This window comes from Neolamprologus brichardi, chromosome 23 (assembly GCF_056152115.1).
Source record: "Neolamprologus brichardi isolate AB-2024 chromosome 23, ASM5615211v1, whole genome shotgun sequence".
In the NCBI taxonomy this organism is placed as follows: Eukaryota; Metazoa; Chordata; class Actinopteri; order Cichliformes; family Cichlidae; genus Neolamprologus; species Neolamprologus brichardi.
The window spans coordinates 18,068,047-18,094,612 of NC_142125.1; the positions used below are offsets into that span (position 1 = coordinate 18,068,047).

Below are 26,566 nucleotides of genomic sequence, written 5' to 3' on the forward strand. Positions count from 1 at the left end.
GTCTGAAACCCTTTAAGCTAAAAATTGAAAGCATGTCTGAAACTTTAAGGGCTGCAGTTACTGTACTGGCACTAAGTGGATGTGGTAGCACTATTTATAACAGTATCACATGACTAACAATAGTGACTGAAGTACAAACATATATAATGTCAACAGTAATGTCAACAGCATATTGTATTTGTAGTAGTACGTATAGAATTGCATGTAAACTGCTTAGTAATACATACATTAAAGACTATTTTTGCGGTTGTACTAAAAGCAGCTCTAATAAACAGGCTTGTGGGTAATTGAAGTAGCATTTGTAGTTTTTAAAGCAGTATAATATTATGTATCTGTAAGTTAGCTAACAATTCTGTTAGCACAACTACTTCTTTTGTCCAACTCTTGTCTAAAAGTGTAAAAATAAAGCGTGAAAAAGGAAGGGATTTCCTGAGTTAATTATACACTTTCCTGAGAAACAACTACTCACACTGAGGCGGCTCTAAAACCCAGTGGCCTCCTCCTTTTCTGTTACTCCCTGGAAACTCAGTTAAATTAGCATTTCAGACTTTTTTAAAAGAATTACTGGAATACATGAATCATTCAGCTTTGACTGTTCATCTGCTTTTACCCACATTGTCCAGCAACCTACCACACAATCAGACATCCTGATTCAAGATGTCTGTGTAGCTGATCTCTCCTGCGTCCACACAGGAAGTGATGCATCAGCCAGTGGCAATAGGTGATGAATAACTTTCCACCAGTTCAAGTAAGAATGAGCAAAAATAACTGGTGTTTAATTTGAAAGTTAGCGAGTGAAATGATTACAGATGAGAGTGAAATAAAGAATAGATTGACATGTGACATATGAGGAAATGCTTTACAGTGGGATGCAAAAGTTTGGGCAACCTTGTTAATAGTCATTATTTTCCTGTATAAATCATTCATTGTTACAATGAAAAGATTCAGTTAAATATATCATATTGAACTACTCTACTAACTACGCTACTCTGAAGCTACTCTTCAGAGAAAATTAAAAGAGGAGGGAAACTTACAATTGACCCCCTTAAATACTCTTTCTCATTACTGGATTCACCTGTGTATGTAGGTCAGGGGTCACTGAGCTTACCAAGACAATTTGAGTTCCAATAATTAGTTCTAAAGGTTTTGAAATCAATAAAATGACAACAGTGTCCAAATTTATGCACCTGCCTAATTTTGTTTAAAGAACTATTGCACACTTTCTGTAAATCCAATAAACTTCATTTCACTTCTCAAATATCACTGTGTGTGTCTCCTATATGATATATTTAACTGACATTTTCTATTGTAACAACCAACGATTAATACAGGAAAATAATGACTATTAATAAGGTTGCCCAAACTTTTGCATCCCACTGTACATCGTTACTTAGGCAACTGGATTCAATTTAGATAAATATGATTAAATTAAAATCAATGAAATTGATTGATCCCTTTTTTGAGTGGATGGATTGTCAAATTACACAGCTTTTGTGACATATAAAAATGCTTTTGTGTCATTTAAATATTCATCTATTATTTATTAACTGGGAGGTTTTGACTTTGGTGTGATTGAAAAGAGCTTCATGCTTCCAGAATTAAAATCACCCCATCAAACAGATGTAGAACCAAAAACAAATCTTCTTTCAAACAAACTGTACAAATGTACATACAGGAAGAACACATGTTCTATAGCTACACTTGTCTGTAGGGGTCACTGCTGAGACATTTTAATAGAATTCCAATAAAAATAATAAGTCATTCTTTCCAAACAGATGTTTATTTTGTACATCCCTCTGATATTTGACAAAGACTACTGAACTGACTTAAAAATATTTTTCTCTTCCACTTGTTCCTCTTTCTGTGTCTCAGTGGACAAGCTGCCACCGTCCAGTTGTGTTCCATTAATGCTCAAAATTAATAACACCTACATTGACTTTGTTAGTGTTAAATTCAACACATTGTCCCGTACGGGCAGTGCCATAATTAAAATTCATCACAAAGCAACAGAAAGCCGCTCATATTAACCCATCCAGCAGCGTTCACAGTGAAGGTGCACAAGTTGGACTTCCTGTGAGGTACTTGGTACTTGTGGTATTTTATCAGGTGTCATATCGGCTGAAGTCAGCATTCGGGACAGGAAGTGTAGAGGACGTCAGAGTCCATCAGAGCTGAGCTGCTTTCAGACGACTCTGTCTTGTTGTGGATGCTGAGGCTGATCATGGTTCTCCTGTGGATGATCCTGTTGGTGGTTCTGCTCTGTGCAGAGGCCGAAAAGGTGACCGAGGTCAGAGCAGGGCTGGGGTCAGAGGTCACTCTAACCTGCTCATATCAGACACCAGACACACACTGGTACATGGAGATCTACAGTCAGATCAGAACATGTATCGGCCACAGTCATTCTGAGTCATTTTACCCACTACCCTGCTGGTTTTGAAACCAAATATTCAGTCCTGGGAAACAAACTCATGATTAAAAACTTGACTGCAGGCTTTACTTCTGTGGCAGCTGGAGAATCGACCTCATTCATTTTGTGGACACCTTGTGCCTCGTCTCAGGTAAAGACAAGGCTTTTTACTTTAATGCTGAAAACTACAGAAGCAAAGAAAAAGAAGAAAAACACTGACATATGTTTATGGTAAGTAACTGTATCAGACTGTGTCAATAAAGCAATAAATAAAGGAAGTTATTTCACGTGGGAAGTATACACATGTATCGACATATACACCATCTATCTGTCAGATCATTTTGTTGTTCTTTTTTCACAGATTGCTCTCGTCCGCTGAGTCAGACCATCAGCAGCAGAGCAGCTCCACATCAGAGCATCAGCTCCTCATCATGTACCGCTCAGTCTTCATCATTACTGCTGTCATATGTGGTTATTTATTCATTTAACATTAGTAGAGCCAACAGCTGCTGCTGCACAACTCAAACACATTAAGCACTGATCAATGTTTGTACAAATCAAATGAGTCATGCACACACAGGAGAAAACTCACTCCCAAAGTAAAGCAGGAAGTTACTAATCAAAGAGACAAACGCTAAGACACTCAAACGTCACACAGAAAAACAAACACACTGTCATGGTCCCCCTGTCTGCCCAGCTGGCCCCACAAGGCTACATGTGTTTTGTGTTGCTCTCTCTCTCCTTCGCCGCTCTGCCTGGGCGGAGCTCACTGCGGGCTCTCGCTCTTGGCCCACACACCTGTTCGCTGTGATGTGCCATTATGTGCCTACCATTTAATGACAGGATGCAGACTTTCTCGTCGCTGGATGGTTGTGTGAGACACGTTAGTGATCCTCTCAGCTCTTGTGAATGTTAGCTTCTGCGAGACTTGTGATTTTGTGTAGCCTGCCTTTCCTGTGTGATAGTTTTCCTCCCCTGACCCGTGACCTTCTCGCTGTGTGGACATGTGTGTGTTGGAGTTAGGAGAAGAGAACAAGTGCAAGAGAGTTTTTCTCTGGACCTTGTCTTGGACCCTTGGAACCCCCAATTTTCCCCCCACTGTATATATTCTGCACTTGGTGTTGTAAATAAACTCTGTGTTTGTAACTGACAACCTGATCTGCGTTTGAGTCCCTGCAACCAATCGTGACACACAAGAGGGAAGGAAAACAATATAAGCAAGAACCCTTAATAAACCCTGAACAAAATACTGATGGAAATTAACAGGCACTGAACTTAGGAACTAAATAAACAAGGTAATATGAAGGACATGAGAAAACAAGTTACCAATAAAGCTAAAACCCAAACAGAATGCCAAAAATAACCTTTCAAAGTCCAGGAATTCAAACTTCAGGGTGTAAGTCCCACCAGTACATCAAAGCTGACTCACCTTTATAACATCAAGTTTATTTAAGCCTTTCTGTAAACATAAATGCTTACTGTTGTGTTGTACAGACTAAACTAAACTATACAACAAAGTGGAGTTGAACTCCACAGACTGTCCTATGATTTCTTTTTTCAAGTTAATATTTTGGGTATGGTATCTTTTTACAAAAAGTACATAAGTAAAAGTGCTTTTAGCATGTGCTTCAAAGCTAGGTTTGACTGGGAAACTCAAAGCTCAAGTTAGGGATTCAGATGCTTTTTGTTCTTGTGTGACTGCTGTTACTTTTTCATTAACTTGTCTTCTTTGATTTCTTTCACTGTGAAACAGAAGCTCGAGTTCAGCGCGGGTTCTTGTTTGAGTTTTCTCTGCAGTAACCATTTGGAGACCAAAGATGAAGACAAGTCAACGTTTATTTATATAGCACGCTTTCACACAACCTCCACTAACACAAAAAAACCCTAAATTAACAATAAATATAAACATGATGATCATATTTGACTCTGTTTATTAATTCAAATTATAATACTGCTGTGTAATATTGTTTACTAAATACATTAGAGCAGGTTTTAGATCTCACCCTGGGTCAACACACCTGAATCAAATGATTAGTTCATTACCAGGCCTCTAGAGAACTACAACACGTTTATCATCATCAACCAGATTAAGTGTTTACTGGGGCAAATGACAGTGATAGCGGACATCATCATCACTATTCCAACAATCCTCTCCACACAGACAAGCATAAACACACTCGACTATCACTAAATCAAATTTAACACATATTTGTAATGACGCTAATTCAGTTTACAATAGGGCTCATTCCTTCGGTCAGCAGGTGCCGATATCCTCGTACACTGGGGAGTAAACGGCCATTTAACCAAACAGAAGAAGAAGAAAACATCTGCACATGCCCAGTACTGAACTGGGAGGTATCATGGATTCATGCTTCTGAAATTAATATCACACAATCAAAATGATGCAAAAACAAAAAGAGATTGTCTTTCAAACAAGCTGTGGAAATCACAACACAAAAACTTGTAATTCCTGTACTAAATATAAATAAATATTATTATCTACTATCACAGTTTATATATTTGTTCCATCATATGGGAAAACGATATGCTCTATCCATACACTCACACACTGCCTTCTCCTGCCTGTAGGGGTCACTGCTGAGATATTTAATAAAATTCCAATAAAAGTAATTCTTTGCAAAAACAGATTTATTTTATACATTGCATACTTTGCTCTGTATTAATTAAAAAAATAAATTAATCAGAAATCAGCAGAAAGCCGCTCATATTAACCCATCCAGCAGCGTTCAAAGTGAAGGTGCACAAGTTGGACTTCCTGTGAGGTACTTGGTACTTGTGGTATTTTATCAGGTGTCATATCGGCTGAAGTCAGCATTTGGGACAGGAAGTGTAGAGGACGTCAGAGTCCATCAGAGCTGAGCTGCTTTCAGACGACTCCGTCTTGTTGTGGATGCTGAAGCTGATCATGGTTCTCCTGTGGATGATCCTGTTGGTGGCTCTGCTCTGTGCAGAGGCCGAGAACGTGACCGAGGTCAGAGGAGAGCTGGGGACCAATGTCACTCTAACCTGCTCCAATCAGTCCCCAGACATATACTGGTACATGGAGATCTACACCCAATTCAAAGGATATATTGGACGCAGTCATTCTTCAAATGGCACTCCTATATACTCTCCTGGTTTTGAAACCAAATTTTCAATCCTGGGAAACAAACTTGTGATTAAAAACTTCAGAACAGAGGACTGCAGGCTTTACTTCTGTGGCATCAGAAAAAAGGACATTCATTTTATCAGCACGTTCCATGTTGTGTCATGTAAGCATTAGTTTTTTCTTATTAAAAAAATTGTAAAGTTTGCTTTTCTAAGAAAGACTTGCAAAAATAATTTGATGAAATTCCGAAGGGATTCATGTTGGATATTCAGATGATTATTTAAGAAAGTGACTGGAACAGCCTGCTAGTATCATCTCTTCCTGACTTCATGAAAGTTTCTGAATTTAACTTCTCTGTGTGTTTTTTGCATGTTTTAGATTCTCAGTTCATCTTCATCTTTCCCACATTTCCCTCAATCCTCTGTTTCAGGTCATCAGCAGCAGAACAGCTCCATATCAGTATCAGAGTATCAGCTGGTCATCATTTACCGCTCAGCCTTCTTCCTTACCGCCCTCATCCTTCTCATACTGGGTGAGGCTTTTATTTGACAGCTGTTACTTTAGCACTGATCAATATTTGTATTACCAATGTAGGCGAGCTACATGTAATAAAACATATTGTAGCAAAAACAAAACAAAAAAACCCCCTCTAAGTACGGTGAGCCTGAGGTTGAAAATACAAGAAAACAGATGGAAAAACAGTTAACATACCCTTTTGCTGGTAAAGTATTTATACCTACATTCTATATCCATACTCTCTACTGGTTACGTTGTTGCACTCTATTTATCGTATTATTTTATTACATGTTATTCTGTTGTTTTTTTGTTGTTGTTTTTTTAAAACGGTTATTTATTACTTTAAAAAAAATCTGTTTCTTCCTTATTCTGTTTATTTTCATTTCGGGACCGTGTGTACATAATTTCATTCCACCTCATCTAAACATGTGATGCGAATGACAATAAAGCTCATTGAAGCCTAAAAAAACTCAGCAAAAATACCCCAAAAAAGAGTCAAGCGAAACAAAACAAAAGACCTGAAGAAATAAATCACGAAAGAAAACTGAAGTGTTTCTGGGGGAAAAAATATGGAACAGCAGGAGAAGAGGCAAGCTAACTGTTATCAGCTAACAGCAAACATGTGTACAGTATTATATTAATCATGTGATTCAAACACACATTGCCCTGCATCTTTTCTCACTCACAACACAGATGAACCCTGGGCTTCTTTTGAAAGTGTCCCCGGCTACATCCACACTAGCCTGGATAGATTTGAAAACGGCATTTTTGTCTTAAAACGCTCCGCGTCCACAATAGCATTTTCAGTCGTTTTCACAGAGTTGTGCGTCCACATTGAAACGACTGAAAACACTTACGTTCCAGTACTGCGCATGCGTGAAACGCCAGAAGATTCGACCTGCCTCATTTCTGACTTTCCGGCTCTTTGAAACGTTGCAGCAGAATGTTGAGGAAAAGCACCGAGTTTTTTAAATGGACTAATGAGGTGGAGTTGTTGCTGCGAGTAACACAAAAGTACAAAGTTGCAAAAGCAAGTGAGAGTTAAAGAATTTAAAGAAAAGCTATCTGGAGCATGTACAGACTGATATTAATCTTTAATAGGGCTGTCAAAATTGAGAGCAGACAAAACAACTGCTCTATAATGCCCTCCGCTATTTTAGTTTAATTGGTCACATGACTGCATCATATGATTAACATGCGTCATCGTTTTCGCTATCCACACTGCCACAGGTTAGGGTTAGTCATAAGCAGTGTTGGGAAGCTTACTTTTAAAATGTATTCTACAGAATACATGCCCCAACATGTATTTTGTAATGTATTCCGTTAAGTTACTCAATGAGAGTAACGTATTCTGAATACTTTGGATTACTTAATATATTATCATGCTTTTTACAACTGCATGAATGTACTATTGCTGTGATTTATTACTGTTACTGAAGGTCCGCGGCTCCGAACCGTAGTAAAGGGACCTCTGGCTAATACGTTGGGTTCTGTGTCGGGCTCGTAGCCAAAAAATAGCTTTACTTTGTTGTCTGGGTCAACTTTGCTAGCGAGAGACAGAGAGAGGCGTTGAAAGGCTGCTCCAACGGAACTTATTGTTTTTGGAGGAAAACACGAACACAGTGTACAGTCGAGTCTTAATAGCTTACTTACAACTGGGCTCGTCAGCAACTCTTCTTGGCTGCAGTGGTTATTATTATATTCACATGTTTCCTGCTCCCGTTTTCCACTCTCCTTTTTCTCCCTCCTCGCGCTTACAGACACATGAGTATGGCAGTCCATTCTCCCTGCAGCACGGACTACACTACCCATGATGCTACATTCTTTAGAGCTATGCCTGTAGCATTCTGCCTATTAGCATTGCACAACAACAACAAAAAGGCGCTCTCTCACCCAGGGAACACACAGTCGCAGAGAGTGTTGCCCTGTAACCATGGCAATCGTAACGCTGCTGCCTGGAACAACAGAACATAGCTGTCAAACAAAACAAGTCCTGACCCGCCACAATATAAAACAGGAAAGTACCGCCGTGTAATCCATTTATTTCAGCAAAGTAACTGTATTCTAAATTCCACCTTTTTAAATGGTAACTGTAACAGAATACAGTTACTCATATTTTGTATTTTAAATACGTAACGGCGGTACATGTATTCCGTTACTCCCCAACACTGGTCATGAGAAACATGTTTATTGTCTTTCCTGATTTTTTTTTCTATTTCAGCTGTGTTTTCTTTAACTTTTGTTGTCTTTTTTTGTTTCCATTGTGTTTCGTATGTTTTTGCAGTGTTTTTCTTTGCTGGTGTTACCTTAAACTGAATCTCGTTTGACCTCTCAGGGCCACTATGACAAACTCTGGTGTTTATCAGGATTACGTTCTACTTCAAATTCAAAAATAAAATACTAAACCTATTTTTTAATGTAACTTATTAATATTCATGTTCATGTCATCATTACTATTATTTACTTTTAACAAAAAGTCATGTTCACATGTTTATGAGTCTCTCTGCAGCTTTAATATTAACTCTCTCTGGTTATTGCTCTGCTGGTAGTTGTGCTTTTTACATCTCTGTGGGTGAAGACAAAATCTCTCCAGGTGCGCAGCCCTCAGCCTGTGACCAGCTAGAATACAGAGACTCTACAGAGCACCCAGGTAAACAAACCACTGCTGGAGCTGCTAACACTAACATTAGTGTGAGTGCTCATCTGATCTAGAACTACTGTTATACAGTACACATGTACATATTTACATGTAAGCTGTATTTTTTAAAATGACATTAATGCTAAAATCAGTTGTAATTATTACTACTTTTCATTTCATTTACAGAGCGTCAAATCACCACAACATTCACCTCAAGGCGCTACTGCTGCTAATGTTACTAAAATGCTAAAGCTAAGATGGATGCAGCCACTTTGAAGTTAGCTACTAGTCTTAAACCATGACTCGCCACTGCTTTAACCCACTCTGTGTGTGGATTTAGTGTCTCTAATGCCATTTTTTCTGCTGCTGTTAACTTTACTACCAATATCAATGGTACAATCACAGAGTACTGATTATTTGTGCTCTCTGTTTCAGGATGAGATCCACTCCAACCCTCCATGTACTGAAGTGTGTTAGAGTACCTGTGTTGTTGACCCAGCGTTTTCAGTTTTGTACCTTTGTGTTCTCATCTCGGTTTATTACTGTGAAGGTTTTGCTTTCTGTTTTCTATTTCTATTTTCCTCAGTTCTTCTTGGTGTGAGATTTTGTAGTTCTTAGGTTTTGGTTTCCAAACTCCCTCTGTTCTGTGTCCAGTCTGTGTTTGTGTCTGCCCTGGTCTCACGTCCCTGTTCCCTCTGTTGCAGCGTCTGCTTGTGAGTCTGTAAGTTCAGTCGTTGTTTCCTGTTTTACTTTGAAGGTCTGTGTCTCCTGTTCCCATTCCCTGATTGCTCCCTCTGTAGCTGTGTCCCAAAATGTAAGCTGCATCCTCCGGAGGCCGCATTTTATGCCACAGCCAGGCGACGAAGGCTGTCCCAATTCATCGACTCCTTCAAATGTGTCCAACAAATGCATCCTTTATTTCCCCAAATTTGAAGGATGGGTCAGGTGTGTCCTTTGTGGCTCACCATATCCCAGAATTCACAGCTGAACAAACGTCAAACAGAAAACTGATTAAACAGAAGTGTGAGACGGTCAAGAATTTACGCCAGTGTGCTGTTATGTTTTAGATAGCAAGGAGCAGACGGCTGAGTTTATTAAACTTCACTGAAACAGCGGTGACAGCAGCGCTAATCTGGCTCAAGAGTTGGGAGTTTGCCTTGTAATCGGAAGGTTGCCGGTTCGAGCCCCGGATCGCACAGTCTCGGTCGTTGTGTCCTTGGGCAAGACACTTCACCTACCGCCTACTGGTGTTGGCCAGTCAGTCTGCCCCAGGGCAGCTGTGGCTACAACTGTAGCTTGCCTCCACCAGTGTATGAATGGGTGGATGACTGGGTGTCTAAAAGCGCTTTGGGGTCTATCGGCGGGACTAGTAAAAACGCTATACAAATACAGGCCATTTACCATTTAATCTGAAGGCTAGACCGTCCCATTTTACAGCCTCGCTCTTCCCGCCTTCTCGGTCTTCGAAGGACCCAGCCCACGTAGACCGCGAAGGACGGGTCCTCCGAAGGATGCAGCCGACATTTTAGGGCACAGCTTGTGTATTTAAGCCCTGTGTTTTCCTTTGTCTGTGTTGTGATCTCTATCATCCCTTGCTGTGTGTTCTGCCTGCCTGCCAATTTAGTTCTCTTTATTCTCAGTTTATTTAGTTTACTGTTCTGCTCTGCCATCCAGCAATAAAAGCTGAGTTTGAGTTTGAGTCTACACTTTGGGTCCTCCTATCCTGCCTGTACACAGCCTACACTTGACAAAGTGATGCTGAAGACGCATTTTTCTACTCATGTATGATTAATGTCATGTTTTAGAAATGTTACAGTATTAGAAAATGTACCACCTGTGTTAGCTTGTCTGCTTTGACCTTTTCACTGTTTTCAGATTGTGTTCATGCTTGAGTTTCTTTGCAGCAACAGTTTGGAGACAGAAGATGAAAACAGCTGATCTGCTCGCATGTGTTGAACTAATGATGATCTTGGCTCTGACCTTTATAAATTCAAACCATATTATGGCTGTTGTTACTTCCATTAAACATGTACTGCTGGTGCTGTCCCTGTGTGTTACTTTAAAGGTATCACTCATCTCAGGTGTTATTAATAATTTTCATCTCATCAACCCATATTTAATTCACAATAGCACGTTTAAACTAAGGAAAAGTACAATTTGGAAAAAAAATATTTATGTAGTTTAAATTTGATGGAAGAAGAATGTCTCAAAACAATTGTCTTCAAAATGTTTTACGGTGTAAGGTAACATAGGTTCACAACAGGCTCACAGCTCCCAAATGAATGAAAAGTTCAATTCTGGTCAAATATTTTTAAGTAGTTTTGGCCTCATATATATTGATTAATCTTAAACTACATCAGTGTTGATGCAACATCAATACATGCATGCAAGTTCAAATATATTTTAAGTGTTTGCTGTTGTGTTTTAGATATCCTTTAAAGACATCAGTCATGTATATAGTAAAGTACATTTTATGTCAGCTAACAGTTTCTTAACTGGAACCATCTTCAGGCTGAATTCAAGGAAGTCTGATCCAGTTCAGTGATCAACTTTAACTGCACAGGTAGTAACAGGCTGATATCTGTCATTAACAGAAGTTATAACTGATCATTTCGCAGTAACACGGTAACACTAAACAGTCACAGACGGATAAACAGAACATAGATGATAGTAGTGCCGCAAATGGAGGAGCAACTTTGTCATAGTTTTAATTTGTAATAACAGGCACTAAAACCAGGGCTGTGGGCAGAAGGTGATTTGATGAGCATTAGTAAAATGTACTGTCAGAGTGTGTAGTGGTTATTGTTGCAGTTATGCAGATGTACATGTAGCCAAATGCCACTCACATCATGCTTCACTGCTGCTATGATAAAGGCAGCAGTTTCATATTTGAATTAGATTAATCAGATTGAGTAATATTTGTAGTACAGAGTGTAGTAGTGAAAGTAGTCATTCTAATACACTTTGAATGGAATACACTGTAATTACAGTAGTTAAAGTTTCAGTGAGAATATTGAGTGTAAACAGTTTAAAACCTGCTTTTGCAGTAGAGGTTATAGAAGTATTTATAATAAGAATTCAGTGGGTTTGTATTGCAGTAATATTTGGATACAACTGGAGGCGCTGTGGTGTAACAGATGCGAAGCCATGTTTGAAGGGGTTAAATATACTGTCCTTTAATTTACTGTCTGATCTGACTTGAGGTGTGTTTCACTGGAGTAACAGTTGAAGTTCTAGATGAAGATTTTTTTTATTTACAGAGATACAGGACTGAGTCAGTTCAGACATGTTAAAATCTGGTTTTGCATCTGCATGTCTGTTTATTTTCTACTAAAACATATACTACTACTACTAGTTTTTCTACCTGTGCTTTGTACTTTAAATCAAACACTGTACTCTCATGCTGATTTTAAACTCTCCCTTGCTTGTGTTGTTGTTATTACTCCTACAGTACCATTTGTAATGTGAAAATTCAGTTCCAGAAAAACTGAGTCTGAAAGCTCCGTGTCAGATTCCTGCTACAGAAGTCAGGCTGGAGGTAAAAAGAAGGTTTCACTTCCTGTGAGAGTTACTTGGTATTTGTGGTTTATCAGCAGACGTCGCACACGACATAATCAGTGCCTGAAGTAGGAAGTGTAGAGCACTTCTGTGTCAGAGTCCATCAGAGCTGAGCTGCTTTCAGACGACTCCGTCTTGTTGTGGATGCTGAAGCTGATCATGGTTCTTCTGTGGATGATCCTGTTGGTGGTTCTGCTCTGTGCAGAGGCCGAGAACGTGACCGAGGTCAGAGGAGAGCTGGGGACCAATGTCACTCTAACCTGCTCCAATCAGACATCAGACCCACACTGGTACATGGAGATCCACAGTCAGTTCAGAGCAGGTATCGGCCGCAGTTTTTCCTCAGCAGGCTCTACCTACTGCTCTCCTGGTTTTGAAACCAAATTTTCAATCTTGGGAAACAAACTTGTGATTAAAAACTTGACAGCAGAGGACTGCAGGCTTTACTTCTGTGGCATCAAGAGAGATGGCAGCATTCAGTTTGTGGAGACTTTCAGCCTCGTCTCAGGTAAGTACAAAATTTATTAAATTTAATGCTGATAATAACAGAAGTACGTATTACTATTGATTTACTTGAGAGACCTGCCATGATGCCAGGTCTCTCTTGGAAAATAAATGTTTAACCTCAATGAGAGTTTTACCTGGATATAAAGGATTAATAAAGATAACTTAAATGTGTAACTTCAGTGAGCTCTCAGTATCTTGCATGTTGTGTTTTCTAAGGGCCAAAGTACACAATGGAAAAAAAGAAAATAAAAAAATATATTTAAAAAAAGAGTTGTATTTGATAACTAAAACTACATTTATAAATACTTGTTTGTACACAGTTTCACTGGTACGCTTTAGTGAAGCTATTTTTTAGTCAAAAACTCATTATGCTTTTATGCAGATCTGTATCATGCTGTTTAAAATTGCATTGTTCTTTAGCTCACAGGCTTTGGTGGCTGTGGTGACAGTTTCCCTGCAGTGCACCAGAGGTATTTATGTGGTGCAGTGCATTCATGGTCTTGGTTTTTTGTATAATGTTGGAAACCACAGACTGTAATAGGTGAAGCTCCCTGTTGTGACTAATGCAGTGATAGGCTTGTCTCTAGAGATAAAAAAAAAAAAATGTTCCTGAAGTTATCACTGATAGAAGATTTATTACCTCCTACCACAGTGATTACTTCATAGCTGTTACTAGTTTGATGTAATTTTGATGAAATTTCCTCCATCACAACTTTGGTGTTGTTCTTGATCAGCATTTGAATCTTGATATTTAACTTTTACATCACAAAGCTCACCCAGTCTTGTTTCTTTCATCTAGAAACATTGCAAAAATCAAAACATCACTGGCTCACTCAAGCGGAGGAACCATTAGCACACACTTTAACTTCTTCCCATCTTGATTGTTCTGATTCAGTATTCCCATGCATTGCTCAGACCTTCAGCTAATCTCTAATTATTCCAGCAGCTTGGCTGCTAGAAATTTAGAATTTATAAACTTTATTTGGAGCATATATATTTCCCTACATGATCAGGTATGTGGCAATATAGCAGATCTGCTAAGACTTCATTCCAGTAGTTGGTCCCTCTGATCATTTTGTGAGTGTCTTGGAACTGGAAGTGGAACTTTTTCATATCCAGAGATGACCATTGCATGAAAGTAGTTTTTCTTATTTGGTCAGTTTAATGATTGCTTTGAATTATCTGAAAACCTTTGTAGGTCAGCTTTTCCTTAATCTTTACCCAGTTATTTTGACTATAGTTCATTTAGTCAACATGATGACTGAATGTAAGACTGCATGTTTGTCTGTGTGGAAATGTAAACTTATATTTTGCTCGTTTTTATCAAATCAGTAAAGAAATTTGTGACTGTGTGTTTTAAAAGTTCTCTGCAAATAGTCATTATTGTAACAGTGTCCTATTTAGAGGTAAAGTAAATCTTCAGTAATATCCAGTGTTGGTCAAGTTACTTGAAAAAAGTAATCAGTAACTAATTACTGATTATTTCCCCCCAAGAGTAATCCTGCTAATTTACTGATTACGTATTTGCAAAAGTAATCAGTTACTTAGTTACTTTTTAAAAACATGATTTACAACCTGAATAGGTGATAAAGCGATAGATCTTTCATTCCAATTCTACTTTTTCTGCATAATCCATCATACAAACTGTAATCAAATGGAAAAGTCCCTTTTTAAAACTTGTTTTATTAGTTTTAATCTTTTAACTTTATGCCTCAAGCAAAAATTTAATTATATGCAACATTCTCTGACTGGAGGAAATTTGTTTAACATTTAAACCTATTTTCTGCACATTCGAGCACATAAAATAATTTTTTTTTGTGTTTACACTCAGTCTTTCAAATAGATCCAAGTAAAACACAGCAGAAAATAAATAAAATCAAAGACTAGCGGTCCTGTTGCTCTATTTTCACCTGTAAAGCAGGAGTGGGGTAGGCGGAGGTTTGCCCTGGTGCAGGTGTGGCGCAGTGTGTCGAAGGATTTGTGAATTTCACATTCCCGTGGCAGCTTGCTCGGAAGTTAAGGGTGTTTTCACTGTAAAAAGAAGTTTTCTTCCCACACAGTGAACAGAGGACACTAATGTTTTTGTCACTTTTGACGGAATCAATTTCAAAGTAAGGTCAGTACTTCCACGCTTTAAACGCTGCACGCTCATACTCTCTCCCCACTCGATATATGATCCATTGTTGATCTGCACACAGCTGTTGCCATGAACGTCACACTCGCTTACGTCACTGTCATGAGACACTCTCGCAAACAAAATCACGGTTTAGTAACGCAGTAACGCAGCGTGCTTATGGGAAAGTAACAGTAATCTAATTACCTTTTTTGCAATAGTAATCCCTCACTTTACTCGTTACTTAAAAAAAGTTATCGGATTACAGTAACGTGTTACTGCCTATCTCTGGTAATATCCACCTTATTTCTTTGAAGTGTGACCTCTTTACTGTACAATAGAAGAACAGTCGAAACAAAATTTGAGGCTTTACCTAAAAGATGACATCATTCATTTCTAAAGACAACTGCTCAAATACGACATAATCCTCAACAGGTTGCCAATTTGAAATATAAAAGGCTCCAAGGAGCTTTGAAAGAAAGCGACTGGACTAAAAGTTTCTTTCAAGTGCAGTCGCTTTCTTTCAAAGCTACTTAGACTTCCCTGACTTGAATGACTGAGAACATAAAAAGACATCATCCTAACAGCTGCTAAAACAACCTGACAACTCACCTAATCTTGGAAACATTTGTTTTCCACCATTGTGTTGGTCTCTAAAGTTACAACAGACTAATCGCTCACTAATCAATTACCACTCACCCTCAAAACTGCAACTCATAGATGGTCAAAGGTTAAAATAATAAACAATAGTATTTATAATATTATAATAAATAGTCAAAGGAGCTTGCAAAGAAAAGCATCTGGACTTCTTTAAGTTAACTTAAAGAAGTCCAGACGCTGTTTTTTTTCAGCTTTTGAAAGTTCCTGTAATATAAAACAGTAACTTGGGTCGACTAGATGAACTATTTGTTAAAGTGTAGTCAGCTGGGCCTCAGACATGAAAACACTGTTAATGTCTGATAGTTTTATGAAACACTATAATTTCTAGTTCAATATGTGTAACTTTTCTTCTTCCAGATATCTGTCCAACCACTGACCCTGAGAGTGGAGTGTTACAGAGGCAGACTTTCCTCGTCAGCTCAGTGATCCTGAACTTTGTGCTCTTTTTAGTACTCTGTGAGTCTGTCTGCTCTTCTATTAATACCAGCACCCCTCCACAGCAACATGTTGCATATGTAGATATGCAGAAATGCTACCACTAACTCATGCAGCAGTACGTAATGCAACCAGCTCAGCCACAGTAATTTTTAGTCAAGCTTGCTTTGAACCAACTGTAAACGACCACGGCAGACCCGGGTGCAAATTCATGCTCTGCAGCATACTTTATTAGCACTTTCACGGTTGCTTTTCACAATGCTCCCAGAGCTGCAGCTCTCCCGCTGCCCGCTCAACATCATCACCACAACAATCCCCAAACACAGCACCCATTACAATATTTAAGTCGGCGGGGCGTGATTGCAGATGCTGTGCAGGTGCGTCCGCCTTCCCTGCACGGCACCGCAGGCCACGCCCCACCACACCAACCTCCTATTTTTAAAATAGATGTCAACTCATCTTGTAACCCTCTCCTTCCAGTAGTGCTTCTTACTATGTGGATTCAGGCATCTGTAGTTTATATTCATCCACCTTATAAAACATTTACAAGTGCAGGTTTCATACTGTAACTTTTACACATAAGCTGCAAGTATGTGAGGTGGTTTTATAGTTGTACATTTGTGGAAATAAGTATTTTTAAAGTTGGCCCACAACATTCTTAATGCTACTCACATATTACCAAAGTACGTAGATGTAATCCATGGGGGCTGAAAGACAACGCTGTACAGACAGTACAGCACAAATGTACTGCTCACTGCCCCCCAGCAGGCTTCAGCTGTGCTTCTGCTGTCCAGGTGTTGTGCCAGATGTTGAAAGGTTTCTCTGCGCAGTGGAGAAATGTGTTGTATGTGATGAGTGCTGATGTGAGTGTGAAGGTGATGTCACTCCCCTGATGGTCTGTTGGCAGGTCTGAGTTGTGTATGGCTGTGTCGGAAGAGGAGAATCAGCAAGTATCAGGCAAACCTCCCTCCAGCTGGGACCAGTGAGAGGCTGGAGGCTCCACAGGTAACTCAAAGTGTTCAGGTGACCCTGCAGCTCATGCTCATTGTTCTCCTTCAGTGCTACTTTGTCCTGTACTCAGTGCTGCTGTTGTGTTTCAGTATGAGGAGATCCAGTTCCCCCCTCCCTCTGCTGCTCCGCTTCAAGAGTGTATTTATTACAAAATTCAGCTTCCTCGCTCCACACTACCTCAAAGCTGAAGGACACACCTGTACAGGTGGATGATACCTGCTGGACAGAGGTCAGTCTGATAACTGAAGACTTGCTGCTCCTCCGCTCGTAGGAGGATTTATTTTTTCCTCTCTGGTTTGAGTTGTTGGACCAAAAGAATGTAAAGTTCTGAATCAAAAATTTCCACAAACTTGACGAAAGTGCTGCAAGATTAATTTTAGTCAGAGACAATCTGCTCTGCTTCTGAGCTGAGAAGGACCCAAGAATGTGACAACCTTTAGCCAAACCTGCTTTAAGGTGCTTCAGGATTTAACACCATAACTCAATGCTGCTGTGAAAACCTGTAAATATGAAACTCCAACATTTAATATTTATTTGTTCTCTTATAGTTTGTATCTGTTTATCAGTTTTTGTTGTTTTGTTTCAGCTGTTTTGAAAGCAGATTTTAAACACAGTCTCATTTCCTAAAAAGTCAGCATGATGATTAAGTATGACAACAGAAAGCTGCATTTTACAATTAAATGTCAAACAGAAGTGAAACCAGGACAAAGACAAAATATCACATGTTGACTGTGAGAAAATTGACTTTTGAAAGACATATTTTTTTAATTTGTTGCAGCATCAAATTTAAAAATAATGTTGTGAGAAGGGCAAAAAAAGCTGTCAAAATTACTGAGCCATCAATTTTCCTCTGCTTATCCATTTTAAGTATGCAGGAGTCTATACCAGCTGTCATAGGGCTAAAGGAGGGGTACACGCTGGACAGATCACCAGTTTGTCACAATAACATGTAACAAAATTAAATGTGTTTTTTTAAAAGCATCCCTGGTAAACACTGAAGTTCTCCAGAAAGACTTTGTTCACAAATAACTAATTCATCCACATTAATAATCTCAGTTTGAACATTTGTTCTCTGTGGGCTGTTGTTTTAAAATCTAAGATTATATGGTTTGTGTTAGTATAAGAATATGTAAAAGAACTTTCTACATATCTGTGGCATTATTCTTTTGTTCTGTATAAAAACACTGCGATCATTTTCAGTTTGATTATTTGATTGAGTAGTTATTTAACACAAATAGAACTTGAGTTCACACCAGTGATTTGTTTGTTTGAAAGAGAAAATGTGGTTTGAAGTATTTCTTTGTAATGTTTAATATGAACCCATTAAACATTTGAGAACAACAAGGGACAGAAACAAATCTGGATGATATTATTTAAAAAAGAGCTTCACAATGTTCCTCTTTCCTCAAGGCCATGTGAGTGTTTGTTGGTCAGATTTCACAGGAAACTATTCAGCGCTTTCATCACACGTTCTGAAAACAACAGCAAGTGACAACCTGTAAAAACAAATTCAGTTGTTGCTTCTCGGTAGAATGCCAGCTTCCTGTTTCCATGTATTCTGACTATGTTGGGCCCCATCCTGCTCCAACCAGTACAAACAGGTCACGTGTCATGTCTGGTAGGCAGGATTTGGACCCAAATGTAGGACCCAGGAGACAGGAAATACATTTAAAAGGCAGCTTTAATGCTAAATTCCAATGAAAATGTTGCCCAGGAATGTGGAATTCAAAAACTATACAGAAATGAGACACACACAAATGTAATGAGGAAAAACACAACAAAAACTGAATAAAGCTGAAGGAATAAATAAACAAGATGATGAGGGCAAACAGGAGATACCTGGGAGGGTAGTTTTACTAACTGAGAAAATAAGAGAAGGGGTGTGAAACTAAATACGAGACAAGAGACAAAACACCAAACAAAATAAAGCAGGAAGTAACTGAACTTGTAAACAGAAACACAGGCAGGCAGGAAGCCGACAAAATCAGGAAAAACATGATTGCAAATTATAGAACCAGGAATGAGAATAAGAGAAATAATTCTGAAGTACAAATGAGCTAAAATACCAAACTCAAAATGGCAAAACAAAGAAGAAACTACGCAGAAACATAAAATGGGGGGGAAATAAAAAAAAGTGAAGGGGTAAAAACAGGTCCAGATGGCAGATCAAGAATGATGATATTTGTTAATCTGAATTTGGAAATCATTGGATTTGTGTGACTTACACCAGTGATAAAAAGTCTTTATCATGTCCTAAAATTAATCCATTACAACCTGAGATGAACAAGAACACACACACAAACAAAGCCCAAATTCAGAAACAGCGTGTAGAAAAACTGAGTTTAATGATCTCTCACATTGAATTCTGGGTCACTCGTCTTTACAAAGTTCCTTTGATTGGGACTTGGAGGCATTCGTTTATACGCGGCTCTCTGAAGGGCCCACCACAGTATTTCAATCAGGTTGAGTTCTGACCTTTGATTGGCCCATTGCTGAACTTGATTCTTTTCTTTTTTAGCCGTTCTGTTGGAGATTTGCAGCACGCCTGAGCTGCGGCTGAGCTTTAGCTGTCAGATAGATAGCATCAATATTTGGCTCTAGAATACTTGCATGGGCATGCAGAGGAGTTCATGGTCAACTCAATGACTCTAAGGTCCCCAGGTCTCATGACTGCAAAACAATCCCAAATCATCACCTCTCTATCACTATATGCACTATTGCTGAACATAGCCACTTTTGTCTTATATGTCCAAAGGGCATTAATTTAGATGTTTTGTAGCTTGTTTTAACGCATCTTCACTTTAACCCTTGTTGGCATGTTCTTTTTAGAGTGGCTTCTTCATTACTTTCATAAAGTAAGGCCTCATGTCTAGTGGAGTGTTTAAAGTTACCTGTGCCACATCAGTTTGTGGGGTTGGATTTTTGCAGCATTCAGAGCTCTAGTTCCTGTTTCTGCAACAACCTTAGCCACAAGTTTATCATCACTGTATATGTACTTTAAACCACACAAAGCAGAATAACGACAATGATCATGCATTTGTATCAGTTGGTTTAGAAAGAAAACAAAAAGCAAACGCAAAGCAAAACACACATTTATTTATCTACATTACCAAAAGATACCAAATATTTTCTCCTAGCATAATCCTACAGGATCACATTCACATGTTGTTCATAGAGTTTACTTTGAGCCTTATTCACATTTGTCTTTGAAGAATAAAGCGCATTAAGCACAGCCTGCATTTGTGCTGAGTCTTTTTTTTTTAGTTATGATGGTAGTTCAGAAATTTCCCCTTAAGAACTTATTGAGCTCAGAATAGAAACCTTTTAAACAATTAGCCAATCTCAAAATGTTTAGGAACTGAGAGGCAAGTCAGTCAAAAGAGGAACTTCAGTAGATACACAAAGGGACCCGCAAGTAACATAAAGAACATAAAGACGAAGAGAAAGTGGTGTAAAAACAACATATGATTCTTATCATTTCTTTGTGTGGGAGAATAATGAGGAAGAACGCAAGGAACCAGTGATGTCACACACACACAACACAATGGCAGAGCAGCAATAGAAAGCTCAAAAGCTTTTACAAAGAAAGAGAAAAAGCCGTCAATTTCACCTAGAGAAAATTTAGTTTGAAACTATGCTAATTATCAGCTCTTAAATCTGTTATACTTGGGACAGAAACATGCTTCAGTGCAAAACAACAATGAAATGACAGCCAATCAAAACATATCAAAGTAAAATAAGGATTCAATTGTACATTTACTGTAAATTCAGAGCTGTGGGTTACCAGCAGGTGAATGTGATGCCAGGTGAGGACCTGCGGCTCAGCTTCACACACACACACACACACACACACACACACACACACACACACACACACACACACACACACACACAGACCTGTCATCTGCTCTGATTAAATAATTTAATACAGTAAATGCACACTAACAGGCTTCCATATATAGCAGGCAGGCAAAAACAAAAAGACAAAGCAAAATATATAAAAACACCTGTTTACTACCAAGTGAAATAATTAAATGTACGGTACAAAATAAAAACATACCAGCAATCGATTTATGGCTTCTGAGGAAATAATGCGCAGGTGATTTCTACAAAAACACGAGTAGCACCAATCAACAAAAATGTGGCCAATTCAAACTGAGGCAGCAGCAACATGCACGCGACTCCTACCTGTAACTGTCTATAGAAGTAAGATAACCAAAAGCGCCGATATATACAGCAACAAGCGAGCCAGTGAGGGATGCTCAGATGGCAGCTACTATTTATACTTGTACCATACAATGTGATTAATGCAATTTTCAAATATAATATTCACTCTCCTACAGTAGCTATGGGACACATGCCAGTGTAGACACTTCTGCATTTCACAAGAGGGAAGCTTGTTTGCTAAACTGTTCTAAGGGTCAGCAGTTATATTCATATGCATTTACATATTTACTGTGAACTTTATACCAACTCGAGCACAGTATGACTGACCATTACCAGCTAAGCAGAGCTCATTGGAATTGTGATTAATTTTAGACTCAGATATCTGACACCATCTTAAAAAACAGCATTGCTTAAGACTTCTAAAGAAACTTTCAACAAGACAGCTAAAGTGGAACAGTCTTTTTGGAAAGACATGTGTCTGTTACACTATTGTTTTTGTGTAGGGTTGGGGATTTATTATATGAAACATACTTCAAAATAGACAATATATGGAAGCAAACAAACAGCATTTTCAACTTTTTTTTAAAATTAGAGACGGTTACTATGGTGACATTTGGCATATGTGCCCTGATTCACCCACTCAAAACTTGTCATTAGTTAATAATAACTTTTTAGATTTGTTACCAAGTTATTGTTGTAGTGTTGTGTACAAATTTGAAAGAAACATTACTGTAAATACACAAAAATGCTGTGATTTGGGAACCTTTCACTTTTTCTGGGTCACTGATTTCCCTTTTAACTGACCCTTATTTGAGTTCCTTAAAGTTCTCCAAACCCGTCCTTATTTCTGGTGTAAAATTGTCACAAAACTTATTTTAAACCCAACTTGTGAAGAATATCAACACCCAGTTAAAGAGCAGAGTCATCTGTGTATAAACCGACTGCATGTGTTTAACACATTATACAACAAAATTTATGAGGATAAATAAACCCTAGCTATAATACCAGTTGTATTATAGCTAGAGTAGGTGTTAGAAGTAGCTGTAAGTGTGTGTGTGTGTGTGTGTGTGTGTGTGTTTGTGTGTGTGTGTATGTCTGCACTGTGCAGTAATAGAAGATTATATTTGGCAATAAGGAATTTGACACACTAGAAGCAGCATTTGCAGATATTTAGTTAGTGCTAGAAGTCAGTGGGGATCTGCATGAGTGAAGGTCATTTTATTATTATTTCTAAAGCATGAACAGGCTTCAGCAGCTTTGCAGAAGTCTTTGTCACTGCAGGGATGTTCACATAAAAAAAATGTCTGACAGAGAACCGAGTGTGACTTGACAAGAAAAAAACTCTGAAACCACATCCTCTTTCCCTCTCAGCCCTGAAGGAGGCTACAGGGGAGATGATATGCGAAGACGTCTGTTGTAAACTCGTCAAAGTTGGCACTAATCTCTATTGTTAAGGTGTATTCAGTCATTCTTTACTTAATGCAAGTTTGTCTTGAGTCTAAATCATTCAAAGTGGCCTAAAATTCAATGTTAAAGAGTAATATTCTGTTTGTGTTTGGATGCGTGAGTCGGCGGGTTTTTTATGTTGTCATAGTCATGAGGCAAGAGAACTCATGTTTCCTTTTAAACCCAAAAGTCAGAGACGTCAACTTGAAACTGATTCCTGGCGAATCATCATCAGGAGTGTTTATTTTGTTGCAACAGCTGTGGCACAGTCACATGGACAGACTGTCACTTGACTCACTTGTTGTCTAACTAAATGTAGACCTACTGTATGTTTGTTCCCCAGTGAATCCCTTTCATACCCTCTAACCTTTAACACCCTCCTTAACTGAGACTAAAATGAAACATCTGATTGTTGTGTTGTGACATTGTGTCTATAAAAACTTTATTTTAACTAAAACCAAGACTTGAACTGGTCATTGGATCAGGTGGGAACATGTGACACATTACCATACAATGTTACCGTACAATTAATCAGAATTTGTGCAGATAACAAACTTTAGCTTTTGTTTTATGCCATATTCATCTCCGGATTTGACTCATGTATAAATCAGATAATACGTAGAGCCAAACTATAAAAATGGACAATTATTCATAAAACTTGCACTTTTCTATTAATTCTCTTCCATGTTTACATTTTTTTTTCTCACAAACAAAGTTTATTATAAACATTAGAAAACATCACAACTGAAAATATCACAAAGGTTTGAATCACTTCCTCATAAACAGCTGCTGGTTTTCCTGGTGGGGTTGTGGGTCTCTAATAAAAGCCTGACCAAAAACCAAGACGTTAGCTCATCTTGTTAAAGCATATATAAGTTTAGATTAAAATACCTCATGTGATTGCAAGACACATTACCACAAAGTGGGCGATCAAAATATATTTAACACCTAATTTAAAGTGCTCTTTGCTCTTCTGATGAGGTGAGGTGCAAAACATCCAGAGGAGGAGCGGTGTGTTCTGAATACTTGTATTTATGCATCTATGTTTTCACCACAGTTGACAAACCTGTGCAGAGAACAAACATCAACTTCTGTATCACATGGAGCATCATTATGATAATGACTATGACTCAGAGACCAGTCAGCAACTGTCAAAGTCTGCAGTTTCCAAACCTCAAGGTAGCGACCAGGATCAAGAAACCTTTATTTCAATCCCCAGGATCAGATCATCAACCCCACTTTTTACTATCAGGTACTTTGGCTTTGAGAAATCTTGAGCACCACCAGCCCAGCTCACCTAGTTCTACTTAGAGCAAGGAGATCCAGCAAACAGGTCCAAGCGTCAGAAGACAACTTCTAAACATATCAGCAGAGCTGGGAGCAGTGGACAGAAAACATTCAGAGATGTGAGCTTCCAAGAAGAAGGAAAAAAACGGTCTGTAATAACCACATGGCAGAGGTGATCACATTTCTATGCTTTTCAGCATTCTTTTATAACTCTCAGTTGCTGTCAATTACACACAACCAGCTCACACCTGCACAACAACAACAACAATTACGGCAGGACCTAGTTCAGCCCTTTAAAGCAGGTGCAGCATGATCGTTGATGCTGCTCAGGTGAGACCACCTCGCCACAGCCGCGCCACCGTCCTTGCCCCTTAACAAAGTCATTACCTTATTTTTAATTTCATCACTTTTTTCTTGTTACAAGAAACTCAGCAGATTCTTCATCATGATGCTAGCAGCATCATTTTTAAAAGTGTGAATACAAACAGGTCACAAATTTCTTGTTGCTTTTTTGTGTTTTTTTACTACATTTTTTCCACATATCTCTCCTTCCACTGAGTCAGACCATCAGCAGCAGAACAGCTCCACACCAGATCATCAGCTCAACATCATGTACTGCTCAGCCTTCCTCATTACTGGTCTCATCCTTCTCATTAGTGATGTGTTGGTTGCAAACGAAACGGCTCTTAGAGCCGACTCTTTGAAGTGAACGACGCGATCCAGCTCCTTACTGGGAGCCATGTTTTTTTTTCTTTCTCTCACCCTCTCTCTCGCACTTTTTTTTCCGCTTCACTCCGCACGCGAGCCTTGTGCTTTGCGCTTCGAAGGGGAGGGGGGGCTAGCTCCAGGATGCTAGGCGCAGTGTTGAGCTTTTGTTACCCAATGGCTACACAAGCCAGGAAGTACCAATGACCAGATTTGGTGTGGGGTAGTAACAGGTAAATTAACTTTTTTTTTTTTTAATTATTTGAATATATATGAGTGCTTGTGTAGAAACACACAAACCATACACATATGCTTTCATGCTTTCAATTGTGTAATTTAAGTGATCTAGGTAGCTCTGTTTTGGAAGTTCAGTTCATGCTAGAAATGTGTTTTGGAGTTTGTACGTGCTTTGTCTCTAGGGGCCACCGCATATATTTATATATAAACGTATATAAATAAAACCACTTTTTTTACATTAGTAATTCCTTTTGTGCATAATTTTATATTATTGTTAATAATAAATTAATTGAAGCAACAAAACAACCTGAAGAGCCGGTTTGGAGCCGAAAGAGCCAGTTCTCTAAAAAGAGCCGGAAATCCCATCACTAATGATCAGATATCAGATGATCAGTAGACTTATTTTCTCACAAACTCCCGTCCATTCAGATATTGTTTTATAGCTACAAGTCTCCGCCTGCTGGATATTGGAAAGAATGCAGGTTTAAGGTTTCATTAAAGTTTTTTCTGAATCACTAAAACACTAAACTCCCTTCTCTAAACCAAATTCTCAGTGGCCTAAACTTGTGTTTAAGATTTTGAGAAAAAGAGTGGATGAGTTTTGTAAATTGTACAGTGTGCCTGAGAAACACAACTGACTGCTGTCAGTCTTATATTAATGTCAACAATATGGATGGTAGCAGTGTTTGTAGTAATTACAATAAAAAAATTCAACTCTTATTCTTTCTAGACAAGAACAGTATCTGAGGCCCTTTAATCAGACTTCAGCACATCACAGTATAGAGTCTCCTCATTTGAAACAGACAAATGATATTCCACTTCATGCCAATTCTGATGGTTCCATCTTAGTTGTGGTGCACTTGAGTCCTGCTTTTGACATGATGACTTACTCATTGAGCACTTGAAACACAGTCCAGAGTTTGGCTCTTAACTGGTGTAAATATTTTCTTAAATTCAGACATTCTCAGTTAACACTGGAAGACACTGCAGATGTCATCACTGTTGATGCAGTGATGACATTTGGGGTCCCACAGAGGTCGATGTTGGAGCCGGTAGTTTTGTTGTTGTTGTTTTCTTTCCTCCCTCTAAGTCAAATTATTATAAACATCATTTTTAATTATTCTGCTAAAGCACAGCAATCCTGTTGTCAAGAGTATCTTGCAGCTCAGAATATCTCCAAACTGCACGTCTTTTGACTGGAGGAGGAAGTCGGAGTAGGCTACCCGGGAACAACACACGCAGATACAGGGAAAAAAAATGCAAACACCAAATAGAAAGATCTTCGCGTGATGGTGGAATTGAATTCAAGACTTTCTTCCTGTGAGGTAAAAGTGCTAACCATTGCACTGCCCTGAAAAGAATTAGAGAATTAGAGTATAGGCTTAAATGGTCTAACACCTACATGTAATATATGTGCGTGGATCATATGTGTCCATATAATCAAGCTCAAGATCATTAAGTTCCAGTTCCCAGAAATCTATCAGCTGAGCCTTGTTATAAATCTAAGCTAAAGATGTCAGTTTTTCAAACTTTTGGAGACTTTTGAACTGTAGTAGAAGTTTGTTGTATCTGCACTAATATAGAATAGAGTTGGATTTTAATATGAGTACTATGAGAGTTCTAGATATTTAAATATTTGTGTTTTTCTGCTATAACAGCTTGAAGACACAAGTTGGAGCCACCTGATCAGCTCCTCAACCTGCTCGACCAATGATGACCATCAGCTCTGCTGTTCAGTGTTTCAGAATTTACATTGATGGAGCTTCTGCT

The 26,566-nt window shown here is 38.6% G+C and overlaps 1 protein-coding gene across 1 annotated transcript; it reads left to right on the forward strand.

Annotated features, from left to right (window-relative positions):
* The first annotated feature begins 12,338 nt into the window (after window positions 1-12,338).
* Window positions 12,339-18,522, forward strand: LOC148096074 (uncharacterized). Its single transcript, XM_087836023.1, has 4 exons — window positions 12,339-12,736; window positions 15,866-15,964; window positions 16,851-16,948; window positions 17,044-18,522. Exons 1-4 carry the CDS (start codon window positions 12,373-12,375, stop codon window positions 17,140-17,142), a joined length of 660 nt encoding a protein of 219 aa, XP_087692149.1. The 5' UTR covers window positions 12,339-12,372; the 3' UTR covers window positions 17,143-18,522.
* Window positions 18,523-26,566: the final 8,044 nt, after the last annotated feature.

What these genes read in the sequence shown, in the direction of transcription:
- LOC148096074 (XM_087836023.1), top strand. Translation starts at nt 12,373, where the DNA reads ATGCTGAAGCTGATCATGGTTCTTCTGTGGATGATCCTGTTGGTGGTT. An exon ending in GACTTTCAGCCTCGTCTCAG is followed by an intron (nt 12,737 to 15,865) that starts GTAAGTACAAAA and finishes TTCTTCTTCCAG; the next exon opens with ATATCTGTCCAACCACTGAC. An exon ending in AGAGGCTGGAGGCTCCACAG is followed by an intron (nt 16,949 to 17,043) that starts GTAACTCAAAGT and finishes GTTGTGTTTCAG; the next exon opens with TATGAGGAGATCCAGTTCCC.